Source organism: Tinamus guttatus, unplaced genomic scaffold (genome assembly GCF_059628265.1).
Source record: "Tinamus guttatus ecotype Peru unplaced genomic scaffold, ASM5962826v1 Tinamus_guttatus_pri_ptg000008l, whole genome shotgun sequence".
Classification (NCBI taxonomy): Eukaryota; Metazoa; Chordata; class Aves; order Tinamiformes; family Tinamidae; genus Tinamus; species Tinamus guttatus.
In genome coordinates this window covers 3,454,889-3,478,554 of record NW_028288542.1, presented here as the reverse complement: position 1 = coordinate 3,478,554, position 23,666 = coordinate 3,454,889, and the positions used below count along the sequence as shown (strand labels likewise).

Genomic DNA, 23,666 nt, shown 5'->3' with positions numbered 1-23,666 from the left:
AGAACTTCGTATGTGGCATCAAGAAGTACTGACTTATTGTTAATTGAACATCTGTTTCATATCATCATTATCCAATGCTGAAGTTTGTTTTTTCATTCTCCAAGTAATATTGCAATGTGAGATTGAAGCAGTCCAGTCAGTGCAACCCCTCCCTGGGCTTTAGCCCTAGACATTAGGAAGGAAATTAGAAGGGGCTGGATGCTGCATCGTGGTCACTAACATTGCTCTTGATTATTTGCAAGAAGAGGGAGTACTACAGGAAAAGAAACAGAGCACTGTCTTTTTTCTTTTTCCGTTTCCAGCAGAATTCTTTTCATGCAGGTGCATCATATTAAAGCAGAGACCAAAATTTTGATTATTTTGATTATTTGGCGATCCTCAAGTAGCTTTCCATATGTTTTTCTTATTTAAAACATATGTTCCCCTTATCACGTTTTCACCTCTACAAAACATTGTCTTCTCTTTGCAGTCAGGGTATGTCTGACTAAACCAATGCAGTGGAAAGAGTGTTTTTTTCTGTTTTTTCTTCTTAATCCAGTAGAATGTAAACAATTCTTCAACTCTCTGTGGGTTCAGCTCAGAATATCTTGTCAGTTATACTGAATGAATGGAATATTTTACAGAAATTATTACTTTTGGGGGCAACAGTATTTAATAATTTAACAATCAGATTGCCTATTCATTTACTATTCATTTAACATTTATAAAATTTTGTCTTAGTTTACACAGAGATAAGAAATAATCATTTTCAGATGTAGTACACAAGGCAGCCTTCATTAATTTACTGCAGCATATGCTTATAATATATGCACACTTTACATGCTCGATGATGGACTTCTTTCCCCATCTCTGGTGGGAGGTGGAGCTCTGTATGTTTTCTTCCATTCAGGCCTTCTTTTGCCTCCTCTGCTCAGAGAAAAGCAACTCACTAGCCATGTCAGTGAACAGTAAAGTTGAAGTCAGCAGTTTAACCTCTAGGTCAGGGATTTTAAAAGCAGAAGTTCATAGCCAAAAGAAAGAGATGTGCTAAGTTCCCTCCACGCTTAGAAACCTGATTTTTAGAGAGTCATTCAGCTATCTTCCTTTCTGAATGAGACTGATGAAGATGTACATGAAACTTAGAATGTTATCCTGAAGCTTTTTATTTGAAATGATGTGAAGATTTAAGTTACTTCATGGAAACTATAGCGTATGCTAATTTAACTAGTGATATATTGGAAAGCATGTGATTTGAAAAATTTTTCAAGGTTCTCCAATTAAAAAGTATTTCAAAAGTGCAAATATGATGTCATTATTATGCAACCCCTTATTATTACATTTAGTGTTTTACTAGACCTCTCATTTTTTACAGACACATGTGATGAAATTGAATCCCAGTGACCAATCCTTAAAATTATCACCAATCCAAAAACAAAAGGTACTGTAGCTAATTATCCATATGTATACTCATGTTTAAAATGTCTATTAGCCTTGTTCTTTATTGTTTTACTGTGAGTTTTTAAAAAGCCAAGCAAATTTTATACCCTTTCCCTTGTTCATATTCTCAGTATAGAACCACAAGGTAAACCTGTATGTAGCTGACTGAATTCAGAAAGAATTTCTGTGGGCACATGTCCAGCACAGTTTGAGATGACACTGTACAGTGCTCCCCTGGTTTAAGGGACAGGAGACTGTAGTGTACAATTTTAAGTTTATTCTGGCAACAATTTCTTCTATTATTTTGTTGATATGAAAACATCTTAATTGATTCCTGGGACACAGTATAAGTAGGGGTTTTATTTACCTTTAGTTCATTAGTTACCTTTGTGTGTTTACCTTTATGTATTTCCCTTCCATTCTCTTCCACCCTATTTCACTTCTGTCATGATAGCCACCTTTGAGTCCCTTGGTATATTTCATTAGTATTTAATTTTGTTTTTAAAAAATGATACTCAGATGAACATGTTCAATAAGGGCAAAATTTAAAGCAGAAGGACAAGAGAATTTTAAGCTTATTTAAACAGCATAGCACTGAGTGCATCAGAAGGTTTCCCTAGGGAAAAGATGAAGGAAGGTTTAAGAGAGCCAAAGCGCTTTCCTTCCCTTAGCACTGCCTCACACCTTGCATGTGTTGTAGTTTGAGAGATGTGACAATAGCTTCGTAATTCTCCCATTCACACTGAGTGCTTGGACTGTTAAAAAAGAAGTAGTATCTTTACTATAAACCGTATTTTCATTTTTCTAATACATGCAATTTTAATCTCATTTCTTTAGAAATATTCCACCTTTTGTGCCACCTTCTGTTCTATCACAGAAATTGTTTCTTTTCTTGTTCAGATGCTCGTGTAGTCTTTTATTTTCCTGTCATTCAAGTTGTCCTTAATGTTTTCCTTCTTTCTTTTTAATTTTCTGCTTCTCATGTGGAATAGAAGAACAATAAAAATGTGAAACTGAAAAGAGATGGTAAGGGTGGGATGAAAACTGTTGATTCCCATTTCACACAGGAGGGTTCAAAATCAGACTCTGGCGCTTTACAAAAGCAGTCTTCACTTTCAGAGTCATTGGAGCAATATGCAGACTTAGAAAAAAGCAGTGCCTTTGTAGGGAAGCCCATGACTTACAAAAAGAACATGAAAGGTAAATATGACCAGGCACAAAATGGTACTTTGAAAAGTGGTCATTCTTCCAATAAGAAGTCCAAAGTTGTTAAATCTAAGCACACCCTTAAAACAGCCATACTTCCTTCTGTATGCAGTGATAAACCCCAGACTCGCTCATTAGTTGTACAGAAATACAGTCCTGTTACAAAGCCAGAAAGTAGAAAAGCAGTAGAGTGTGAAAACAAAACAAAGGCTGGAATCGAAAAAGCTGATAAATACGAAAGATTGTATGTCAGAGAGGAAGAAGGTAATGAAGAACAGAGTGAGTATAAGAAAAAGGATCCATTTCTAAAACAAATAGCTGTAACTATGTCATCATCTTCAAGTGAGGAAAGCAATAATGAACATAGAAAATACATGCTTAAGAGTGGGGATAAGAAAGAGGACTACTGTAAAGGCAAGGATACCCAGAAAGCAACAAAAGCAGTGGAAAATGTGAAAGATGTGGATTTACAAGAAGAAGGTAGTGAGACTGAAGAGAAGCAAGCCACAAATAATGAAAAAGAATATGCAGAAGAGGCTGATATAAAAAGTCTGAATGAGGAAGAAACAAATTCTGAAGTTAAATCTGATGAAGGCAGACAGGTTGAAGTTAAGAATGAGGAGGAAACTAATCAAGAGGAAGAGAGTGAAGACAGTGAAAAGTCTGAAAGTGAAAAAGAAAAACTGGATGAAAAAGTTGACAGTGAAATTGAACTAGGGGAGGAAGAAGGAGAGAGTGAGGATAAAAAACATGCAGACAGAGACATTTCAGAAGAAAGAGATGAAGATAAAAAGGAAAAAGACAGTGGGGAAGAAAATGAAAGAGATGAATCACAGGTGGAAAGACACAGTGAGAATGAGGATGCAGAAGAGGCAGAAGAGAATCATCAAGAAGGATATGGCAAGGAGCAAGGAGATGAAGAAGGCAGGTTTATAGAGGAAGAAGAAATACTGAATCAAGGAGAAGAGGATTTTGAGGAGGAGGAGAATGCGGAAGAGGAACAAAGGGAAAAAGAAAAGGAGGAACAGGTTAGAAGTGATGGAAGGGATGAGAGTGAGAAAGGAAAAGAAGACCAAGAGCAGGTGGAAGAAAAAGAGGCAGAGGATGCAAGTGAGGACGGAGGAGAGGAAAGAGAGCAGTTGGAAGAAAAAGAGGCAGAGGATGAGAGTGAGGAAGGAAGAGAGGAAAGAGAGCAGGAGGAAGAAAAAGAGGCAGAAGATGAGAGTGAGGAAGAAAGAGAAGACAAAGAGAGGGAGGAAATAAAAGAGGCAGGAGCAAAGCAGGAGTCAGAAGGTGAGAAGGAAAATGAAGAAGAAAGGGAAGAAAGAGAGAATGAAGGAGGCAAAGCAGGTGAAGAGGAAGAGTTAGAGGAGTCATTGGCAGGGAGAGAAGAAGAGGCATCAGAAGAGGAAAAGGAAGATGCAAATAAAACAAAGGAGAAGGTGCAGAAGAGTGGAATGGAAGAGGAAAGAGAGGAAGATAGGCAGGATGAAATGGAAGAGGAAGGAGAAGAAGCAGAGGAGAAAGAGGAAGGAATAGAGATAGAAACAGAAGTTGTGGAGGGGGAAGAAGAAGATGAAAACAGGGCTGAAGAGAAGAGGGAAGATAAAGAAGGAAAAGATGGAGAAGAGAGAGAAGGGGAGGAAGCAGGAGGAGAAGAGGAAGTGGAGGATGAAGGGGGGGAGGGAGAGGAGGAAGAAGAAGGAAAAGACAGAGAGGAGGTAGAAGCAGAAGAAGAGGAAGAGGGAGAGGAGGAGGAAGAAGAGGGAGAGGAGGAGGAAGAAGAGGGAGAGGAGGAGGAAGAAGAGGGAGAGGAGGAGGAGGAAGAAGAGGAGGAGGAGGAAGAAGAGGAAGAGGAGGAGGAAGAGGGAGATGAGGAAGAGGGAGAAGAAGAGGAAGGAGAAGAAGAAGGAGAGGAAGAAGAGGGAGAAGAAGAGGAAGAAGGAGAGGAAGAAGAGGGAGAAGAAGAAGAAGAAGAAGGAGAGGAAGAAGAGGAAGATGAAGAAGAGGAAAAGGAGGATGAAGAAGAAGAAAAAAAGGAAGAGGAAGAAGAAGAAGAGAAAAAGGGAGAAGAGGAAGAAGAGGAGGAGGAGGAGGAAAAATCAAAGCATAAAAAACAGGTTGCTAGTAATAAGCTTGCACAAAAGAAAAGCCAAAACAGCAGGAAGCCAAAGACAGAAAGTACTGCTGTACCAAACAGCGCGAAACAAAAAATGAAGTCCAAACACTGTGTAGCTAATGGATTACATAATTCAGAGCAATTTTGGAACAATGTGTTACCCCATTATTTAACATTGAAGTAGCATAGACTAATGGAGATACATTTTAAGCCCATTCAAGATGTTTTATTTTAGGTTGATTTTTATTACTTGAAAAGGCATTTTAAAATATCAGCAAGATGTATTATTATGTACATGCTTCAAGTGCCAATTTCTTCAAAAGGACTAGAGAAAAATATTTGTATTTGGGGAAAAATTATTAGATAAAATGATATAAAATGTTGATATACAGTCATCTTTATCACATACAACACTTACAGATTTTTTTAAAATTGCTGAAGTAAAACATGTTTGCCTCATGCTCACAACATAAACTATGCACTGGAGCTCTGTAATCTTCTTTGCCTTTGAATCATATTTCTTAAGATGATAGATCAGTTTTGATCACAGTATAACTAGCTTGTTAACGTCTCCTATCAAAGGAGTATCAGTAAATCATGAAAAATAAATATTTTTAAAATTTCATATTACTCCATATTCTTTCCATTCACTTCTCCACAGTTCATATATAAGATGTTTGTTTGAGTACTGAGTGTAAATTAAAGAGAGGACAAGTTGCCAAATTTACATGGGTCAGTAGATGGGAGGTAAATGCAAATGTAGGCATTGGTTAATTGAGGTTTGGGCTTTTTCAAAAGCCTGGAGGTAGTCTTCTTATTTTAGTGTCAGCACACAATTATGTGCAGAAAAGATGAACACATCTCTCAGAATTTTGCATTATAGTCAGAATCCACTTAGTAATAGTTTGATTATCAGATTTGGTGTTTCGACATTATTAATTCCAAAGCTTAAAATATACACCAATAAAACATTATTTACTTGTATTTTGCAATACAGAAGAGATTCAGTATCTGCCCACGAAAGACATGTATCTTTCCTTAGTCATCTATCTCTAAGGCTGCCAAGGAGGAAGAATATATTTTGTGCATCTTGAAGTATATATGTGTTTGTGGGCTCAGAAGCTACATTTCTCCTCATGGAAGGAGATTGGTGTCTTTCTTCCCTAAAGGTCACATCAGTGATCCCCAGAAAGAAAATAACCTAGTAAACCAAGAAGCTAGATGGAATAGAAGAAAAACTGGCATGAAAGTCTAAACTCATTTTTTTGGGGGAAAAAAAAAGTATGTAAATATTTCTGTTTTCTTAAAATATATAAAAATTGAGTTATTTTCTTAATTGAAACAAATCTTACAAATTGTTTTTAATATGATTTTATGACTTTTTGAGATACTGCATTACTGCTGTGGAGGTTGACCTGGCAAAAGAAAGAATATAGGCTTTTTGACATTCATCATTATTACTTTAATACTGTGCTGATGGGTGATCTAAGAAAATTTCTTAAACAGATCTCAATATCAATATTCAATATCAAAGATTATTTAAAAACTGTTTGAAAATGAGGAGAAGAAAGAAATCAAAATGAGTAAATGCCCCTCAATAAAAATGTTAATAGAATCAAAGCTTTTGTTGAGATTATGAAACATTTCTAAATGTTGTTTTGTAAGATACTGACATTAAAATACCTTTCACACTATGCCTCCAGAATTTATTTTCTAGAAAGACTATAGTAGATCAGTAGTTTACCAGTAGATTCTAGTCCAACTCAGCTCTTCCTTTCTCAGTCACCCTTCCAGTCACATGAGAAAGGTAAGATCGCTGCCTGTCATGTGCTAGAACAAATGTAGTTAGTCTAGTGACTAGTATTTTGTCCCTGTGAAATCAGTTGCAGGCTTTGGATTGTTCTGGAACATGTCTTGACATCAGCACGTGTACATCTTTGGAAAAGGGTAAGTATCCTGATATTCTGAGAGCACTGAAAAATCTAACAGTGAACTGCTCTTCCTGAGAAAACAGCTATCTCTACTAATGGAGTCCCTATTTCTCTTGCAAAAGCACTGCTTTATCACAGAACTGCCATGACAATATTTACTTCTGAAGCTAAGTGGAATTAAGCTATATTGTCTTACCTTTCTTTGGAAAGATTAGGATATTGCTCTGATTACACTTAATTTTGAAGGGTATTTTTGTAGGCCTGAAACTGTGTTACTTGGATATGACATCTTAATTAACTGAAAGAAAACCTTGAAAGAAAAGTGTGCTGGAATTCTAATAGAAAAAGGAATCTAGTATTTCTGATTAAGAAAAATTGAGAGAGAAGGAAGGAAAAAGTGAGAGCACTGTGAAGCCAGTCACCTCAGGTTGCACATAGGCATGCCTCTTCATTTATTACTTGACTCTTAATCTAAACCCTTAGGTAAATGGGGACCATTTGCTGTTTCTATCATACCTTGCACTGAGAGTGTAAGGCTTCCCAGGAGAGTAGCAAAGCTAAATTATGGGCAACTCCTTTTCTTTATTCTATCTGGATAAGCATTCTTTAACATGAGAACTGATTTTATTTTGCCCTGTGAATCGTTCCTGTGGCAGGAGGAAGCCAGAGCATTGCTGCAGCACTTCTAAGGGTTTTGCACAGAGTCATTAAATAAATTGCACACAGTGCCAATGTTTCTGGGTTTGGGAAAACTTTAGAGCTGCATTAGCATGGCTAGAGTTATGAGTTTGAGAGTTAGAATCAGAGTTATTGAGTTTGACTGATATTAATTTATAAAGTTAGGTACTTGTGATTTCATGGAAATTCAGAATGGACTCAATATTTGTTATGGGATACAAGAAAAATTATGTGCAATACTCAAGCAACATGGCAGAAGCACCCCTAAACTCATGTTTAGTAGAGAAAAAATCCTGCAATTGTAGGGTCAAGGAAACAACCGATGTAGTGTTCAGACCAAATGTCTATCTGTACCAGTATCTTGTTTCTGCCAGTGGCTACTTGTGAATGCCTGGTAGGAAAATACAAGAGTAGAGCAAACCTGCAGTCATACTTTCTGTATGCTATTGCTCAGCATTCAGTCATATGCATTTTGGGTTTTTTTATTCCTTTCTTAATAATTTTCTGTTCACTTACTTGACCCCGATCCATAAAATCACCATAGAACGCTTAGCTGTAATGTCAAGATACTGTTTTAAAATGGTACTAACACTTCAAGGTCCATCACTGTGTATGTGGAGAAAGGCTTATGGATTTTTAAAAATTTATCCACAATGAATTTTTGCACCCAGCCACATCATATAATGAACTCCCTCTGCAATGTTTTGTAATCAGCTGTTGTCTACCACGTTGAACAACAGCAAGCTCTGTGACATTATTGTTCACTTCTTTTCCAGATTACTTTCGAATATGTTGAATAGAATGACTCTTCTCTCATATTTGCAGGAGTTAATGTTTGTCATCTTAATTCGAAATATCAACCTGTTTATAGAGATAATAGTTCTCTTTGCATAACTGATGCTGAATAACAAAAATGCCTTTTTCCAAACTACAGGAAAGATCTGCTTTTTAATTGATGCTCTTTCCTTATGGTTTCGTGTCTGGTTAGGTACATTTTATTCTTCTTATTAGAAAGAGTCCTTTAGGAATCATGCAGAAAAAGACATTTGGTTTCTGTTTTTAAGTTCTTAATGTTTTTCTCTTTAGATTCTGTTCACTAAAAGGTAACTTTTACCTTATTTTGATTCACACATGACACTGCATTTTTGATCCTAACTCTTGGAAGAGCAAACAGTATTTTATTTTTATTAATTGAACTTACGGTGTGAATCTGGTCATTCAATAAAGCCATTGTCAAATACTCTTTTTAATACAACACAGAGATTAAAGGCAGGGTGTCTTATTAATGCAATCCGACTTTTTTCTTGAGCACATTATATGGGCAACTCACTTGGATACTCATTTCTATTGTAAAGAAACTAGGATGTAGTGTGTACTACAATACTAAGGTCCATGCATCAGTCTTTTTCTGGTTTTATTTTACTGAGGAGTCCTTAAGTTTTGGTCTACTCTTAGGCTACTTTTCTGTAAGTGACATTTCAATGAAAGACTTGGAAGCCTCTATTATAGGAAAACTCTATTAGACTTTGCCCAAGTGTTGATGCAGTCACTTAAATGTGACTTCGAGTTGCTGAGGCCTGATGGGTTGTTAATGTCCATTGGAATCTTACAAAATTTTCAATTTCTCTAACTTTATCTGTGAAATGGGAGCTTTAAGAGTCATGCTGCTATGAGAAATCTCAGAAATACTGTGTTTATATGGACTGGAATTAAGCTACTTTGGGCACATTTGAGAATTTGCCAGGAACCTAGTTATTTTTCAGTGGAGTATCTGCTGTAGGGACTAGCACTTGCATTTTTAGCAGTCCATATGGTCATTGTAAGGACCTAATCATTATAAATCTCTTTCACATATTAATTCACAGTACATATGTGAAGATGCTAAGATAAAATGAAATATACAATACCAATACAATCTATAAGGCTGGATTTATGAACTCTGACCTCTCCTTCTGTGTGTTGTCTTTAGTTTTAAAATCAGTATTATAGGAAAATATCCTGATATATGTTACCACAAGAAATGCAGCAGAGTGTGTTATCCATTATCTACTGAAATCAGTAGCAACATTTACATTGATCTCATTGTTTACAACATCAAGCTGAGAAATAAAATTCTGACAAAATACGATCAGATCTGTAGTTTGCAATACACTACATAGTATCTGGCATAAGTGAGCAAATTCTCAGCTCATTTCTAAATGTGCAAGGCAAATATATGGCAGTGGTTAGTACTACAGTACTCTATGAGCAACTGAGCAAATATTTTGCTTGCAGAACTGGCAAACACATCAGTTCTGAGTGTGTTATTGATATGAAGTCTCTTACTGAGTTTGTTTACACGCTTTTTGTATGTTTTAACGGGCAAAGGGAGAGATTTACATTTGCATATTGAAGAGATTTTGGTGAGATATCTTTGGCTTCAGAAAATTGCAATGCTGAGAGCTACAGAGGCTTTGTTTTTCTGTTGCAAAAATACAAAACAAGTACAGTTTATCGGTGTCTTTTTTAAGGATTTGTGATAGCTCCCTTTGCTGCTTTGCTTGGCAGCCTGCTAGTTTAAATAAATATTAACAGAATTATTTCAAAGTAGAAAACCCATACTGATAGTTACTAACATTTTTATTGATGTCCTGAATTGTCAAGTATACTGAGATTTACCCTTCTGGCTTTCACAATGCCTCAGCATTGGACCAGGCCTGACAGACGTGTCAGAGATGACACTTTACTTTTCCTGTCATTGCATGGTAGGTGCAATCTGCTGAACTGTCTCAAGTTTAATGTTCCAGATTATAATTTTTAATGAGTACCCCACCTTTCACCCAGAATGATATATGTACTTTGTGTAAATGTGAAGTATTTGTGGTTCCACATTGAGAGTGTGACTGATAGCTGTAGGTGCAAAATAAAGGTACTTCTAAGTACAATTTTACAGTAAACAAAGCCTTTATCTGCAGCTATACCTGAAAGAATACAAATCAAAGTGGCATTGAAGAAGAGTGGGAAGAGATTCCCACCTCTTGTGTGCCAATAAATAATGATAAAATAAAAGAGACTGTGCTGTGCTCTTCAACTAGAAACTGAACAATCGCCGTGGTTCTAGCCTGAGTTTGGGACTGTGAGCTATGCTGACAGAGGCTGGTTTTCCTACTGGAGGCTTAAAACATATATATATATTTATCTATCATTTAGCCAAGGCACAAATGTAAACCCTCTTATAAGGCACTTTATCGTCACTTTGACCCCCTCCTTCTCATGAGTGAATGTGTCCTGTATAGAGAGAACAGAAAAAAGATGAGGTGTATTTTACATCAGACCATTAAGGAACTGGGACAGACCATTCAAAAGTATCAGCGTGACTTGGGAACAAATAGCATGTGGAAGCTGGTAGGAATTGTGTAACATTGGTGGGTGTGCCTTGAGAAATCTACCCATGTACAAAAGCTGTGAGGTGAGAAGAGGTTTAAAGATTCTTGTTGGTTTGCACAGAAATTGGCATTTTTGTATCAACACATTTGCAAGCTGAGAATCCCTTCTGAGTCTTGGAGACTGCAGAGGTTTTAGTAGTGACCCAGGGGCATCCATTTCAAGATGATATGAAGAACAGAGAATTGTGAAGAATCTTCCTGTGTGCTGTGCAGTTGTGAAAATTTGCCTTGACCACATTTTTATATAACACTGCATAGTAATTAGTATGACTGAAGTAGCATTTCAACAGAAAGGATTGCGTCTTGGAGGGACTTGTAATACTCAAAGCTATGTGCCACAATAAATCAGAAAGTAGTGACTGTCATCATTCACTTGGAAATAAGTATGAGCTGCATGACAAACTCCAGATATTAAAATTTCCTTCTGTAAGAATTTGGAAAAATATGCACAAACTGCATCCAAGTGTGGATGAATATTCTCAAGTTAATTTTCCTCCTTGTCTCTTAGCATTAAGAATTCATTTTGTATGCAGAATAATATATTCCAGACACACTAAGTTTTAGAGATAATATCAACATATTCTGGTTTGGAGTTGCTCGTTATATTTCAGCGGTTCTGCTTAAGTACCCAGGAGTTATTTTGGTATGCCATTTCCAAAGGCCTGAAGATTAAAAGTTGTTTATTTAAAGCAGTTCATCAGAGATTACATTTGAGGTAAATAGTCTTTAGCTTATTCCATGATGCTTCACAAAACACATTAAAAATAGTTTCAAATTCTGCAGTTTTTTTTCTTTTTATTTTAGAAATTAACATTACCTATTGGTGATGGAAAGGAAAGCAGGCTTTTGGGCAAGAATATACAATACATATGAAAGCCATAGTGCAACCAAGCTGTTTCAGATACTGATTTCTCTTGGCTATCAATAATAAAAAAACCTTTCTGATTTGTTAGAGTATCCTTTAGGTATCTCTTAAATTGCATTTGTGGTCAGATTAAGTTGAAATCTAAAACAAGCCTGAAAGTACAAATAGTGCCTATTTGTAGTAATACAGTTTTATAATACTGTTTTATACCTTGCTAAGTAACTGTTTAAAATCAAACAAGAATTCAGAGACATATCTTTCTTTAGTTATTCCTATAGCAATGAACTGGCAGGCCACACAATATTTACAGCAAACTGAAATAATCTCCGAGATAAGGGCACCAAAAGGGATAGTCTAGCACTATGTATTAAATATAACTATACTCTCTGAATGACACCCAAATCTTGATTAGTCAGTGGAATCAGGTTAATTCTCTTAGTGCAAGGCATGTGTACTGCCAGCCTGTGACAAAACTGCAGACAGATCTGTGAAGCTTATAGGTCTTTATGTCTGGCTTTCAGTAAGCAAAGCTTATTGCTTAATAAAGCACTGCCATAGACAGACTTTGAAACACAGCCATGAAAAATGAGTCTTTCAATCAGTTTCTATTTCTTTGTGTTTAACTGTATTATTTGCAGCTGTTTTTTTTTTTTTTTTTTTGTTTTTTTTTTTTTTGCTGTTTTATTCCGATTATCTCAAAGTGACACCATCCTGCTGAAGAATGCAACTGAAGTATCACAAGTGCTGTTGTGGTAATTATTCATCAAGTATTCATGGTAATCAGTGAATTGGTATGTGGATATATACTACTTTGAAACATTTTCTTCAATTATTATTAGCAAGAAGACATAACTATCTTTAAAGTTCAATTTTTACTTGATAGATACCTACAGAAACTCAGTAATTTCAATTGCATGGTGTATATTAAATTGTGAATTGAGCATTTCGTTAGTACACCAGGATACTTACATGACAGCAGGAAAGCTGAAAAGTGTTTTAAGCCTGGAGCATTAAGAGACTGTTCCAAGTATCATAAATCCACGTTGAGTGCTCTTGACATAGCATTATAAAATGAATAAAGCAATATAACCTAATAGAATTACTAGAAATATGATAAAATCCTACATCTCATCTTGTGTTCAAAAAATTAATCATTCATCATGTAAACACAAGTTAATTGACAAATAACTTTTAAGCCACAGTTTTAGACCAGCTCTCAAAGATGGTGACTTGATAGTTGACTTAAATAGTTCTGTATTTTTCCTATTTATTTTTCCATCACTGAGCACTAGTGAGATATCATTAAATGTTGTGCTCTTCATAAGCTGAATGATGCTTGCCTATAGACAACCACCATTAGCAAAACTTCAAAAGTGTATACTTAATAGGGCTAGTAGTGAATACTTAATAGCCTGCATATCACTGAAAGCTACTTTTTAAAAATTCATCCTTAGTCTAACTACTTTTTACTATCTTGTGTATGTTTATATGTTTTTATGCTGTCTTATTGTCAGCCTAGGCTGGAAGCTTGAAGGTCTGAACTCCTAAGGGTTATTCCTGTACAGTCAGCGAGTGATTCCCTTTACTGCCATTTTCCCAGCTACTGCAGTTGGCCTCTGTAAGTTTGCTCTACTTTAGTGCAGCACCCTCAGTATGTTGCAGTCAAACCTTTTTCTGAGCTGACTGCTATAAAATATAGGAAATCACCTGACGTTTTTGTGGCCTAATATACGACAATATGTCTTAATGGAGTATTTCAAACAGTTTCCAAAGAAAATGGAGGGAGGCAGCAGGGGATGTCAGTGATGAGGACATGTGGCAACATAAACTATGCTATATTATGTACTATAAACATACTGTAGTATGCACATGATCAGCAGGCTTCAAGTCTCTCTGCTTTAATTTTATAGGGGAATAAAATGAATAACAATTTTGTTTATTTTACTCATACACATTAACTTTTAGACAAGGTTTGTCAATTGACTCTATTTTTTACTGAAAGTTATTTCAAATCCATTCAGTTGAGCTCTTCTCTTTGGCTCCATAAAAAAAACAGAAAGCCTCGTTTGACATGTTGACAGCCTTACTGCTTGTAACTGAAAGAATAAGCTTTTAAATCTCATCTGAGTGCTTTAGTCATATGTCAGACACCTATCTATCTGTATCGATCAACCCACAAAGCGTAAACAAGGTTTTTTTTCCTACCACCTATATGTAAATCATGGTTAGTATTATTATTTAAAACGATGTGTTAATAAAGCATTAACACAGTGCATTTTCTCAACATCAACAAATCAAGAAGGGCATTGTCATGCAGTAGTCATGTGCATTTGGAGAGCACAATGATAGCTAGTGATCAATTGCTCTAGCTGTTCTTCAGTTTTGTATCTACAAAGAAGGATGGTGTGTAGTAGCTCTCTGCAAAGGGAGCATTGGTCACTCCTATATGACAGCATTATATGTTGCGGGCCGTTGGCCAGCTTCCTTTGAGCTGATATATTGTCTTGTAGTTTATAGTGAACATCCTACTAGGTATGTAATCTGTTCAGTTCTTGTTGAGGAGTGTACAAGAGCCATGAGATGTTTTTCTTCCAAACCCACCTGGATGCAGTCCTGCGCCACGTGCTCTAGGTGTCCCTGCTTGTGCAGGGGGGTTGGACTAGATGATCTCTAGAGGTCCCTTCCAACCTTAAGCATCCTGTGATTCTGTGGTTTAGGGCATCTAAAGGTAATGGGCTGGGCAGGCAATGGGAGAAATTAGGGCATCTAAAGGTAATGGGCTGGGCAGGCAATGGGAGAAATCTCTTCCTTGAGTGATTAAAATCTCAGCTAAGCAACTGCTAATTCATGGCTGCTTGGCAATAGAAGGGCAAGGCATAGAAGCACATAACTAGCTGCTTCATTCTCAGCTCTCTTTGATAATATTTTACTGTCTCTAGGGCAACTTGAAACAGAAGTATCTTCTCTGTAAATCCAGAACTTCACAGATCTCTCGGTTTCTGAGTAGTACACTGAGTAATAATTACAATTTTTTTCTCACCACTGACTTTTTGCAGGATGTTAAAAAAGATCTGCAAATAAATAAGTTGTCTTGGTCATTTTGAGATTTTCTTCCCTAAAAACATAAGCTGGTGATAGCAAACAAACAAAAAAAATTGGACGTCCTGGGGAGGCTTGGAACGACACCATCGCTTTCCAAAATTATAGCGATGGACAGGCAGCCAGCGTGTTCCCAGCACGGATGCAGGAGGGACCCACAGTGATGCAATTCAGGCCATATAGTGAAACATGGCTCCCAGCTATCATCTGGGCAAGGTCTGTAATGACACATGTCAGTGTAATCCTCAGCGAGATTATCTCACCAGGTCAGACTTAAATACACCGGAGAGTAAACTTTTTCTCTCTCTTCTGTAAGCAGTAGACTACCTTTTTACAGACCGTTCAGTAAAGAAACATTTATTATTATTAATCTGCCTGGTAAATGCCTGCTGCAAACATGTTAGCAGAAGACACTCATACCCACTGAAGCAATGATTTTGCCAAATTTTAGGCATTGGTACTTCAAAATTGAGTTACAACAAATTTAGGCTTAATAATATCTTGCTTTGAAGGCCTAGGTTAAGAGGGAAATCAGTGTAAGTGAATGTAAAAATTAAAGAGAAACATACCTTTTCAAATATTTTACTTATCTGTTCTTTAGTGCTGCTGACTTCATGAGTGTGTCTTTGGGCAAGTCAGCCCTTCTGTGTCATCTTTTTAGAAGTGGTACCTTTTACTATTCTTACAACATTAGCTTTCTGTGATTATGGCATATGAAATGGAATATGAAAATAGATCTCCTAAATTATGATCAGGAAGTATAATGCAGAAAATCCTCTGCATTAAATGTTTGCTTTAATTAATGGAGATTATTGTTAATAGCCAGGTGATTTATCTTTTCAAATAGAAAGGATACCGAAAATTTGATTTCATTATGTTTGCTACTATTGGTAAAAACTTTCCAAAACACAGCCAAGTGAAAGTGGCAGTACCAAAATGGTGATAGCTGAGTTATCATTGAAAACAAGTTGTTTCAGAAGATGAACAGATAAAGTGAGAGCAGGAGACACCTGTGCCTAAGTGAGCATGGTCAATTTGGAAAGCTAATCCATTTAATAGTGGCAGGGGTCTTCTTTAGAGTGAAATTACTTGCTCTCTCAACTCCACTCTTTGTGGAGGTGCATGAGTCCTATATAAACACATCTTGCCTAAATAAATACATCTAGTATCACGTTAGGTGTTGTGGAGTATCCTGCATGGCTGAGAGATGGGATTCAGAACACTGCAAATCTCTGTAAAGCCCCTGTCAGGATGTCCCAGATTCTGTGGGCATCTGGAGGAGCACTAAACAAAGGAATCGCACCCAAGATCTCCAGTACCTACAGTGGCAGCTCACAGAATCACAGAGTGGCTGAGGTTGGAAGGGACCTCTAGGGATCATCTAGTCCAACCCCCTGCTCCAGCAGGGACACCCAGAGCACGTGATACAGGGTGGCATCCAGGTGGGTTTGGAAGATCTCCAGAGAAGGAGACTCCACAACCTCTCTGGGCAGCCTGCTCCAGGGCTCAGTCACCCTCACAGGAAAGAAGTTCTTCCTCACATGGAGGTGGAATTTCCTGTGTTTCAGCTTACACCCGTTACCCCTCGTCCTGTCACTGCCCACCGTGGAGAAGAGCCTGGCCCCATCCTCCCTACAGTCACCCCTCAGGTACTTGAACATGTTGATCAAATCTCCTCTCAGCCTTCTCTTCTCCAGACTAAACAGGCCCAGCTCGCTTAGTCTTTCCTCATACGACAAATGCTCCAGTCCCTTAATCATCTTTGTCACTCCACACTGGACCCTCTTCTAGAAGCTCAATGTCCTTCTTGTACTGGGGAGCCCAGAACTGCACCCAATACTCCAGGTGCGGCCTCACCAGAGCTGACTAGAGGGGCAGGATCCCCTCCCTTGACTCTAGCTCATCTATAGATGCCTACATTTAGATACCTTTATGTAGGTTAATAGGAATACTCATCCTTATGAGAGACCCCAAAATTAATTAGGAAGTAGATACACAAGTTCACTGTAAGTAGAACCTATGGAACCTATTATAAAGTTTAACCATTGTTCATCTCTAAAATAAATGGTTTTTTTGTAGACATCGGAGTTTTACATATGTTCTGTAAGTTCTATAAGACTACTGTAGGATCTTGTGTACAGTTTCTGAAATGCTATAGCTATATTACGTGGATAATGTCACACTGATTGTGCTCTACGTTATTTATTCAAGTTTTGTATGTTTGTGTCCACCTGGTTCGACCTACCGCAGTTCTAAGCCTGTCTGCATGACAGGCAGATTATGTAGTGTTGACAGTAATTTTTTACTTTGCTAAAGCATTGTTTTATTCTTAGAGTAATGCTATTCTAATTCCAGTTAATAAATACTAGCTTTACCCAGGAACAGGAGAAAAGTCCCTTTGGCTAGTATACTGTGACACATTTTTGAGCCATTTTAAGCATTTAATTCTGGTGGCATTTTCACCAAATTTACAGAAAAAAAAAGAAGAAAGAAAAAAAGAAGTATTCTGAAGTATTCTTCCCTCCTCCTAGGAAGTTTGTATAAGATCTGGTTTTCTTTATTACCTTTAGTAGATTCACCTGTCAGCTTAATGAGAATTAAAGAGCACTGTTCATCTTCAGAGGCATTATTACCTCTGTAAGAGAAATTGTTCTGAAAGCAAATAAGTTTTGATAAGCTTTGCATTTTTATATTATGTTTTGAATATTTAGATGAGGTGGAAAGCAGCTTTAAGTAAATAGAAAGCTGAAGACTGGGTGTAACTAGGCTAGACGTAGGCAGAACTGAGTGTAATTAGGCTGGAAGTTTAGGTCATTTTTAATACTGAACCGAGTCATTGACAACCTGGGGATTGGAAGACCTTTTTCATTTGACTTTGAGCAGTAATTTCCATGTGAACATGTCGTGACCCTTTCAGGGTACGATTAGGAGAAGTCCCTTATTCAGAACTCAAATCCCAACTACTTTTATTGCCCACACTCAGTATTATTACTAATTGCTAGACCAAATATTGCTAGATAAAGTGATTTTGGTAGCTCAAAGCTGGAATGTTTTTTACATCAAGCTATCTTTATGCTGCATTCTGTAGACACGTATTGCATAGTGTATTGCCCCACAAATTCTTACATTTCTCCCAGTGTAAAATGGCTAGGTTGAATCACTTCCCTAGTTCATGACTGTACTTAACATCTGTGAAAACAATCTGATCTAGAGGAAACAAAAATAGGAAATTCTGTCTTTCTCATAGATATTCATTCTAAGAAATTCTCTGTCAATCTGGCACTCTCCTGGAAGACTGAATGGAATCTTCTCTCTTATCCAGCAGAGTTGGTTTTGCGTTTTTGCAAAGATAAAAAATTCAGTTCTTGTGTTATCTCTGAACATTTAGATATTACAGTGCACCCGTGGTACTATTTAATATATTTAATATTACTTAAGCCTACATGTGAGCCATACGAATGGGAAATAATGCCACTTCCAAATGAGTTTAAATGAAAATATTTTCAGTTTTTACTCTTCATTGTTCCTGAGCTACACTGATATGAAAGAAGCAAACTTTTCTTAGACCCTAGGTGAAAGAATTACTGGTTTTGCTTTCCATTATGGATGTCTGAGTATATTAGATAAAAATCAAGTGTGTAGAGTTTGACATGTTTAGCTTCAAATCCATTTTCTCAGAAAAAAACAAATATTTTTCAAAAAATATTCACACTCTTCTTGAAAACTGCTGTCACTTTTTACATATTTATTGCAAATGTCAGCAGACAGGATTTTTGCCGTGGTTGGCAGTGTCCTCAGATGGACTTTCTGCTCTGCAGAGCCCCATGGAAATCGCAGTGGGATCTTCACTTGCACTCTGCCAAGGACACTGCTGCTGGTGCATGTGAGGGCACAGGATCGGATGGCTCATTGCTCGGGTGTGTGTGAGCAACGCCATTCAGTCTACTTGCTGTGCGAAGCATCAGAAACAATCTTGCCTAAATGTTTTGTGCTTTATTTTCTTCTGTCAGCGTTGGAAGCAGGTTGCCTTTTTCACTGGTTGCAGGGAAATTCACAGTTGCAGAGCCAGACTTGGAAAGCTAGTTGGAAGAAGTCTCAGCTGAATAAATAGTGGGATTTTTTTTTTTTTTTGCTCAGTTGTGTGAACTGCAGTATTCCTCTGTTACTAAATGCTCGTTGTTTGGGTCCCCACTGCGCTGTGCAACAGAAGGAACTTTCTGCCTATGGCATGTGGTGATTCATGCTTTTGTTTCATACCTAAATTTTATATAGCCTAGCTAGAAATAAAACATACTACCAGGGTACTTTAATTTTTCCAGGTGCGTTCTGTAGTGTCAGTGTATGGTTGATGTGTGTCTGTATGGCTTAAAATCCATCTTGGATTTATCTTTGGAGCTAGCCCATTTTCACAGGGATTCTCAGAATGTAACAGGCTCTCCCCAGATGTTAGACACTGAAGGGGAAGCGGATTCAGAGTTGTGCTTTCTACCCTTACACGTGGAAACAGGAAGGTTGGTATACAGATCATGGGAGGTCAGATTAAGTTACAGACGCTCCTTTGAGGTGAAAAGATCTCTCCATCCATTACTCTTTGCTGTTTCACTACAAGCAGAATTAGTGTGGTGAATCCTTTCTCTTCTGCATCCTGAAAAAACTAAATCCCACAGTTGCAAAGCACTGAAACGTAGCATATCGAAATGCATCAAAATTTGACACTTCACTGGTGTTAACATGAGCTAATTCACTGTGACCTCGGAGGACTGTGGAGGACTCCCATTAACTCCACTGCACATTTTGGCATGTACAGTGCAGCTTTTTGCCCTAGGTGTAAAAAATCTGGTCCTTTAAGCTGGGAAGGGCACCAGAAAACCCTGTGGACAAAGTGGGAAAAGAGAAAATGAAAGCAGTGAAGGCTAAATGACTGTGGTATCATTAAGATTCTTAATTATAGATGTGTTGTTGAGCTTAAAGTGGTAGAATTTTTCTTGAAGTCTGCCTATATCTGAGTTCTGGCTAATCCCCAGATGAACTTTGCTGCACAGTTAGCTCACCCAGGAAACTGCAGGCCAGGAAAAGGCTCATCTAGTAAGCTCTTACATACCTTTACATTTCTTAGCTAAAAAATCTTTCGTCCCAGCCTCTAGAAACAACAGCCAGTGGTCTCCACTTGAGTAGCAAGTTACCTTCTCATGAGCTAAGAGTACACAAAGATTCGTAATGAATCCAAAAAATGAGCAAAAATGCAGCAAAAGGGAACAAGGAAGTAATTGAGTAAAGATAGGAGAGACACAGCACCCTGAATATTGGACCTCAATATACAGTGAAGGTTTCCCAAATGAGACCCATTCTTCCAGCATGCTTTCAAAAGAGCAGGCCTGTCATTCTCACCAGTTCCCCTTATGACTTAGGCTGCAGCAGAACAGAAATATTTTGGTTTTATGAGTTTTACTAATTTAAAATAGTGTTCGGATGCCTGTATCAGTCATAGAATAAAAGCAATGGAATGAAAGAATGTATAGTACACCTGGGCACTCTGATGCAATGATAAACAGCAGGGTTCACTTAATTTGCCCTAAGTTCATCTTGGAAGTTTGCATTGGGCCCTTTTATTTCTGGAAGAGGAGGCAGAATGTTTCTATAAAAAATTATATATTTTGTGTTGTTAGGAAAAGCATATATATCATAGTACTGGAAATCTGATTAAGTAGAGTCATAAGTATATAATATAGTATATCTATAGTATTAAAACAAAAAGACCTTGCATTGGGACTCGTGTCTATGCTTATTTTATCTACTTCTTGAAATACTCTATTCTGTATTTTCTTCTTCACACAGGGTGAGAATTGTATCGTTGTGCAGCAAATGAGTTTCAATTGTTTTTTTATCCGTCTTGTCAAAGGAACAAAACTTGTCTGGAGACGAAGAGACGGATGATGATGTTGAAGAAGATCTAGAAGAAGAACTAGAAGAGGAGGAGGAAGAACTAGAAGAGGAGGAGGAAGAACAAGAAGAAGAAAAAGAAGAGGAAGAAGAATATGAAACAACAGAAGCAGAAAAAGTAGAAAAAGAAGAGGAAATGGAGGAAAAATCTGAAAAAGAGAAACATCTTAGCAAAACACCTGAGGGAGAGAAAAGCAATAATACCCCATTGGAAACTGTAGAGGTAAAAGCATGTATTCTTATTAAATTGTTGCCATACTGTGGAGAATTTAGCTCTACATATTATATTGATATATGTATAGCTATCTTGGAAATGCAAAGTTACTTGTCATGGTTCTGGAAGAGGGAGGAATGCATAATATATGGGTATTAATAATTACATAGTTTTTTAACAAGTTCAAAAGTAGAGATGTCATTGATTTTTTTTTACAGAGAGAAGAGACTACTCAGAAAGACACTGTAATTCATCAAGGTAAGAACACAATTCCTCGTATTGGACCATTGCAGACATTATAAAAACAAATAAAATATTTCAAATGGTAGCACTTTTCTAAAGTATCTGTTATATAAATGCTGAATAATACAGTTATTGCCATTAATTGGTAAAGCAGTGCTTTAGAGATGAAATTTGAAAGCCAAAAACATTACTAATTTTTAATGATTTGAAAGAAAAGTAAATACCATTATATTTTATAATGAAAACAGATTGGTCAGAATGAATCCTTAAATATTTTCCCATCATCCAGTGATTTGGAATTTTTAATACTTAGTCTTAAATTTATACCATTCCTGCAGGGCGTATAGGAAAATTTAAACACATGAACTTCCACACAGATGGAAAACTTTTCCTTTCCCAGAATTGTTTCTGTGGAATAAAGATTCATGCTGAACCATAACTCTTGCCCTAAAAGTCAGCTTTTCCAAATTAGGATATACTCTCAAAATTAGCGTGCAAGGCATTCCGTCTTCTGTCAACAAGAGGAAACTATGAGTGTCCTAGTCAAAAGACTTTATATGTTGCCATTGCCGTAAGTGTTTGTTCTGTTCTTGGAAATTGAGTATCTGGAGAATAATATAGGGGCAGTATAAATAAAGCTGAAAAAAAGAAAAAAAAATAATCAAGATTTGGCATCAAGTTGAACTGAATATTTTGATTGCTTTTTTTAAGATCCACACTTTACTTACTGACTTTTACTTCAAAAATAATTTGAAGAACAATTTTTTCTGTTCTTCTTTGCAAGAATCAGAAGGAAGTTAATATAAAGATTTATATTATTATAGAGGAAGAAAGCACTGACACTCACACTGTGAACAATTCTTCAGAGAACACTGATGACGGAATAGGTGGAAGAATAGTTGGGAGAAAAAAGGTATGTAGTCTTGTTTTTTCCTTCTTATTTTACTGGTGACCAAGTCACTTACTGAAACTAAAGAAAATATCAAAACTTACATGATCTGTATAAACATTCAGACTGTTCCTTCTATTTAAAATTAGAAATTATTTTCTGGTATTCCTGTATGCGTAGGTTGTTGTGGAACAGTGTTCATTATTAAGCACACTATCCAGGGATCAGAATGAACCAGCTTGTGATCCTGATATTAGAATCTTCCATATCCTACATGTATAGCAACATTTTTTTCTGACAGAGACTGTCAGACTTGTAGGTTGATGAGTATTTCAAAATTTCATGCTTTTGTCTTGAAATTACAGAGTACCACATAATTCCTGACTCTTCAATTCCAAAATGTAGCTAAAGGATTGGTTCACTTAAGGGGAGAAGAGGAAAAATCCATATGGAAAGCATTGTGATCCATTACAGTGTTTTTGTGACTATATGGCATTGTGTTGGGATATTGCCTACCGAGGGATCTAAATGTCAGAGTAGTGTGACCAAGTGTGGCATAAATCCTGGCGTTACAAGATTGTTCTCATCTGATCCAGGAATAATCCACTGTAATGGATAATCTCATTTGTTTAAGATAATTTCAGAGTATACCAACATTCAACTAAAAATAGATGCCAAATGGAAGAAGGCCAGAGCTCTCATGCACACCTTAGTATGTGTGAAAGTGAGACTGCAGCTACAAGCTGCTCTCCCCTTTGGATTTTCTCTTCTTTGACTGTTCTTTACAGTGCTGTTAAAGTAACAGAGTAGACCAGAAGGTCAGTGTCAAAGTCTTTTTGGGGGAAAGAACAAAGCTGTGAATTGTTCATGGCGCAGGGAAACAATAACCTCCATTTCAGAAGAGTGCACTCCTCCCGGCAGTGCAGGCAGTGAGATCTGTGAGGGCTGTGCGGCCTGGCCTCAGCGCGGAGGAGGAATCGTGCACCTTGCGTGTGACCAACAGACAAGCAACCCAAATTACATGGACCCAGCGCCCACAAAGCATGAGCTGAGCTGGATGCAGGTCCAGCCTGTGTCTGCTCTGCGTGAGGGCCTCTCATGCCACCAGCATCCCTTGGTGACCTGGCTGCGCTCAGGGAGGAGGGCAGCGACACAGGGCCCCTGGTCACTGCCTTCACTTAGGAGAAGAGAGAGTGATGCTGTTACAAAACTAGCCAGGGCAAAACGCCTCTAAGCATTCCCAGCAGAATTCCCACTGACCTCAGTGTATCCCTTCTAGTCACAAAGAACTAAAATCTCCTTCCAAAATAGAGGAGCAATAAAAATACATCAATGTGCCTTGGAAGTGACACACAATACAGACTGAAGGGAGAAAGAGAGCAGCCAGTAATCACCCTCACCTCCCCCATGCCTCCTTACCATCTTGTGGTATCTTCTGATTAAACATCACATCATGCAAAGGAGAAATAATGTCAGGTTGAAAACAAAGCTAAATTCTATTTCATAAGAGGGAACATAAACATAACGGTAGGCAAAACTAGAATCATGATTAACACAGAGCATTAGTATGTGTTTTAAGTATTTTTTTCTTAGAGTAGAAACAACTAACTATTTTTGCGAAACTATGAAATGCTAAGAGTC

The 23,666-nt window shown here is 37.3% G+C and overlaps 1 protein-coding gene across 2 annotated transcripts in view; it reads left to right on the top strand.

Moving 5' to 3' along the window:
- Window positions 1–5,122, top strand: part of RPGR (retinitis pigmentosa GTPase regulator) — a 36,409-nt gene extending 31,287 nt beyond the window's left edge. The window contains exons 13-15 of one of the 2 annotated variants that reach the window (XM_088521927.1): window positions 1,352–1,417; window positions 2,409–3,719; window positions 3,891–5,122. In XM_088521927.1, the coding sequence (XP_088378053.1) occupies window positions 1,352–1,417; window positions 2,409–3,719; window positions 3,891–4,925 (2,412 nt within the window). In that variant the 3' untranslated portion in view covers window positions 4,926–5,122. Of the gene's footprint in view, window positions 1–1,351; window positions 1,418–2,408 lie in introns of both variants that reach the window. The other variant, XM_088521934.1, reaches the window with a different exon arrangement.
- The last annotated feature ends 18,544 nt before the right edge of the window (window positions 5,123–23,666 follow it).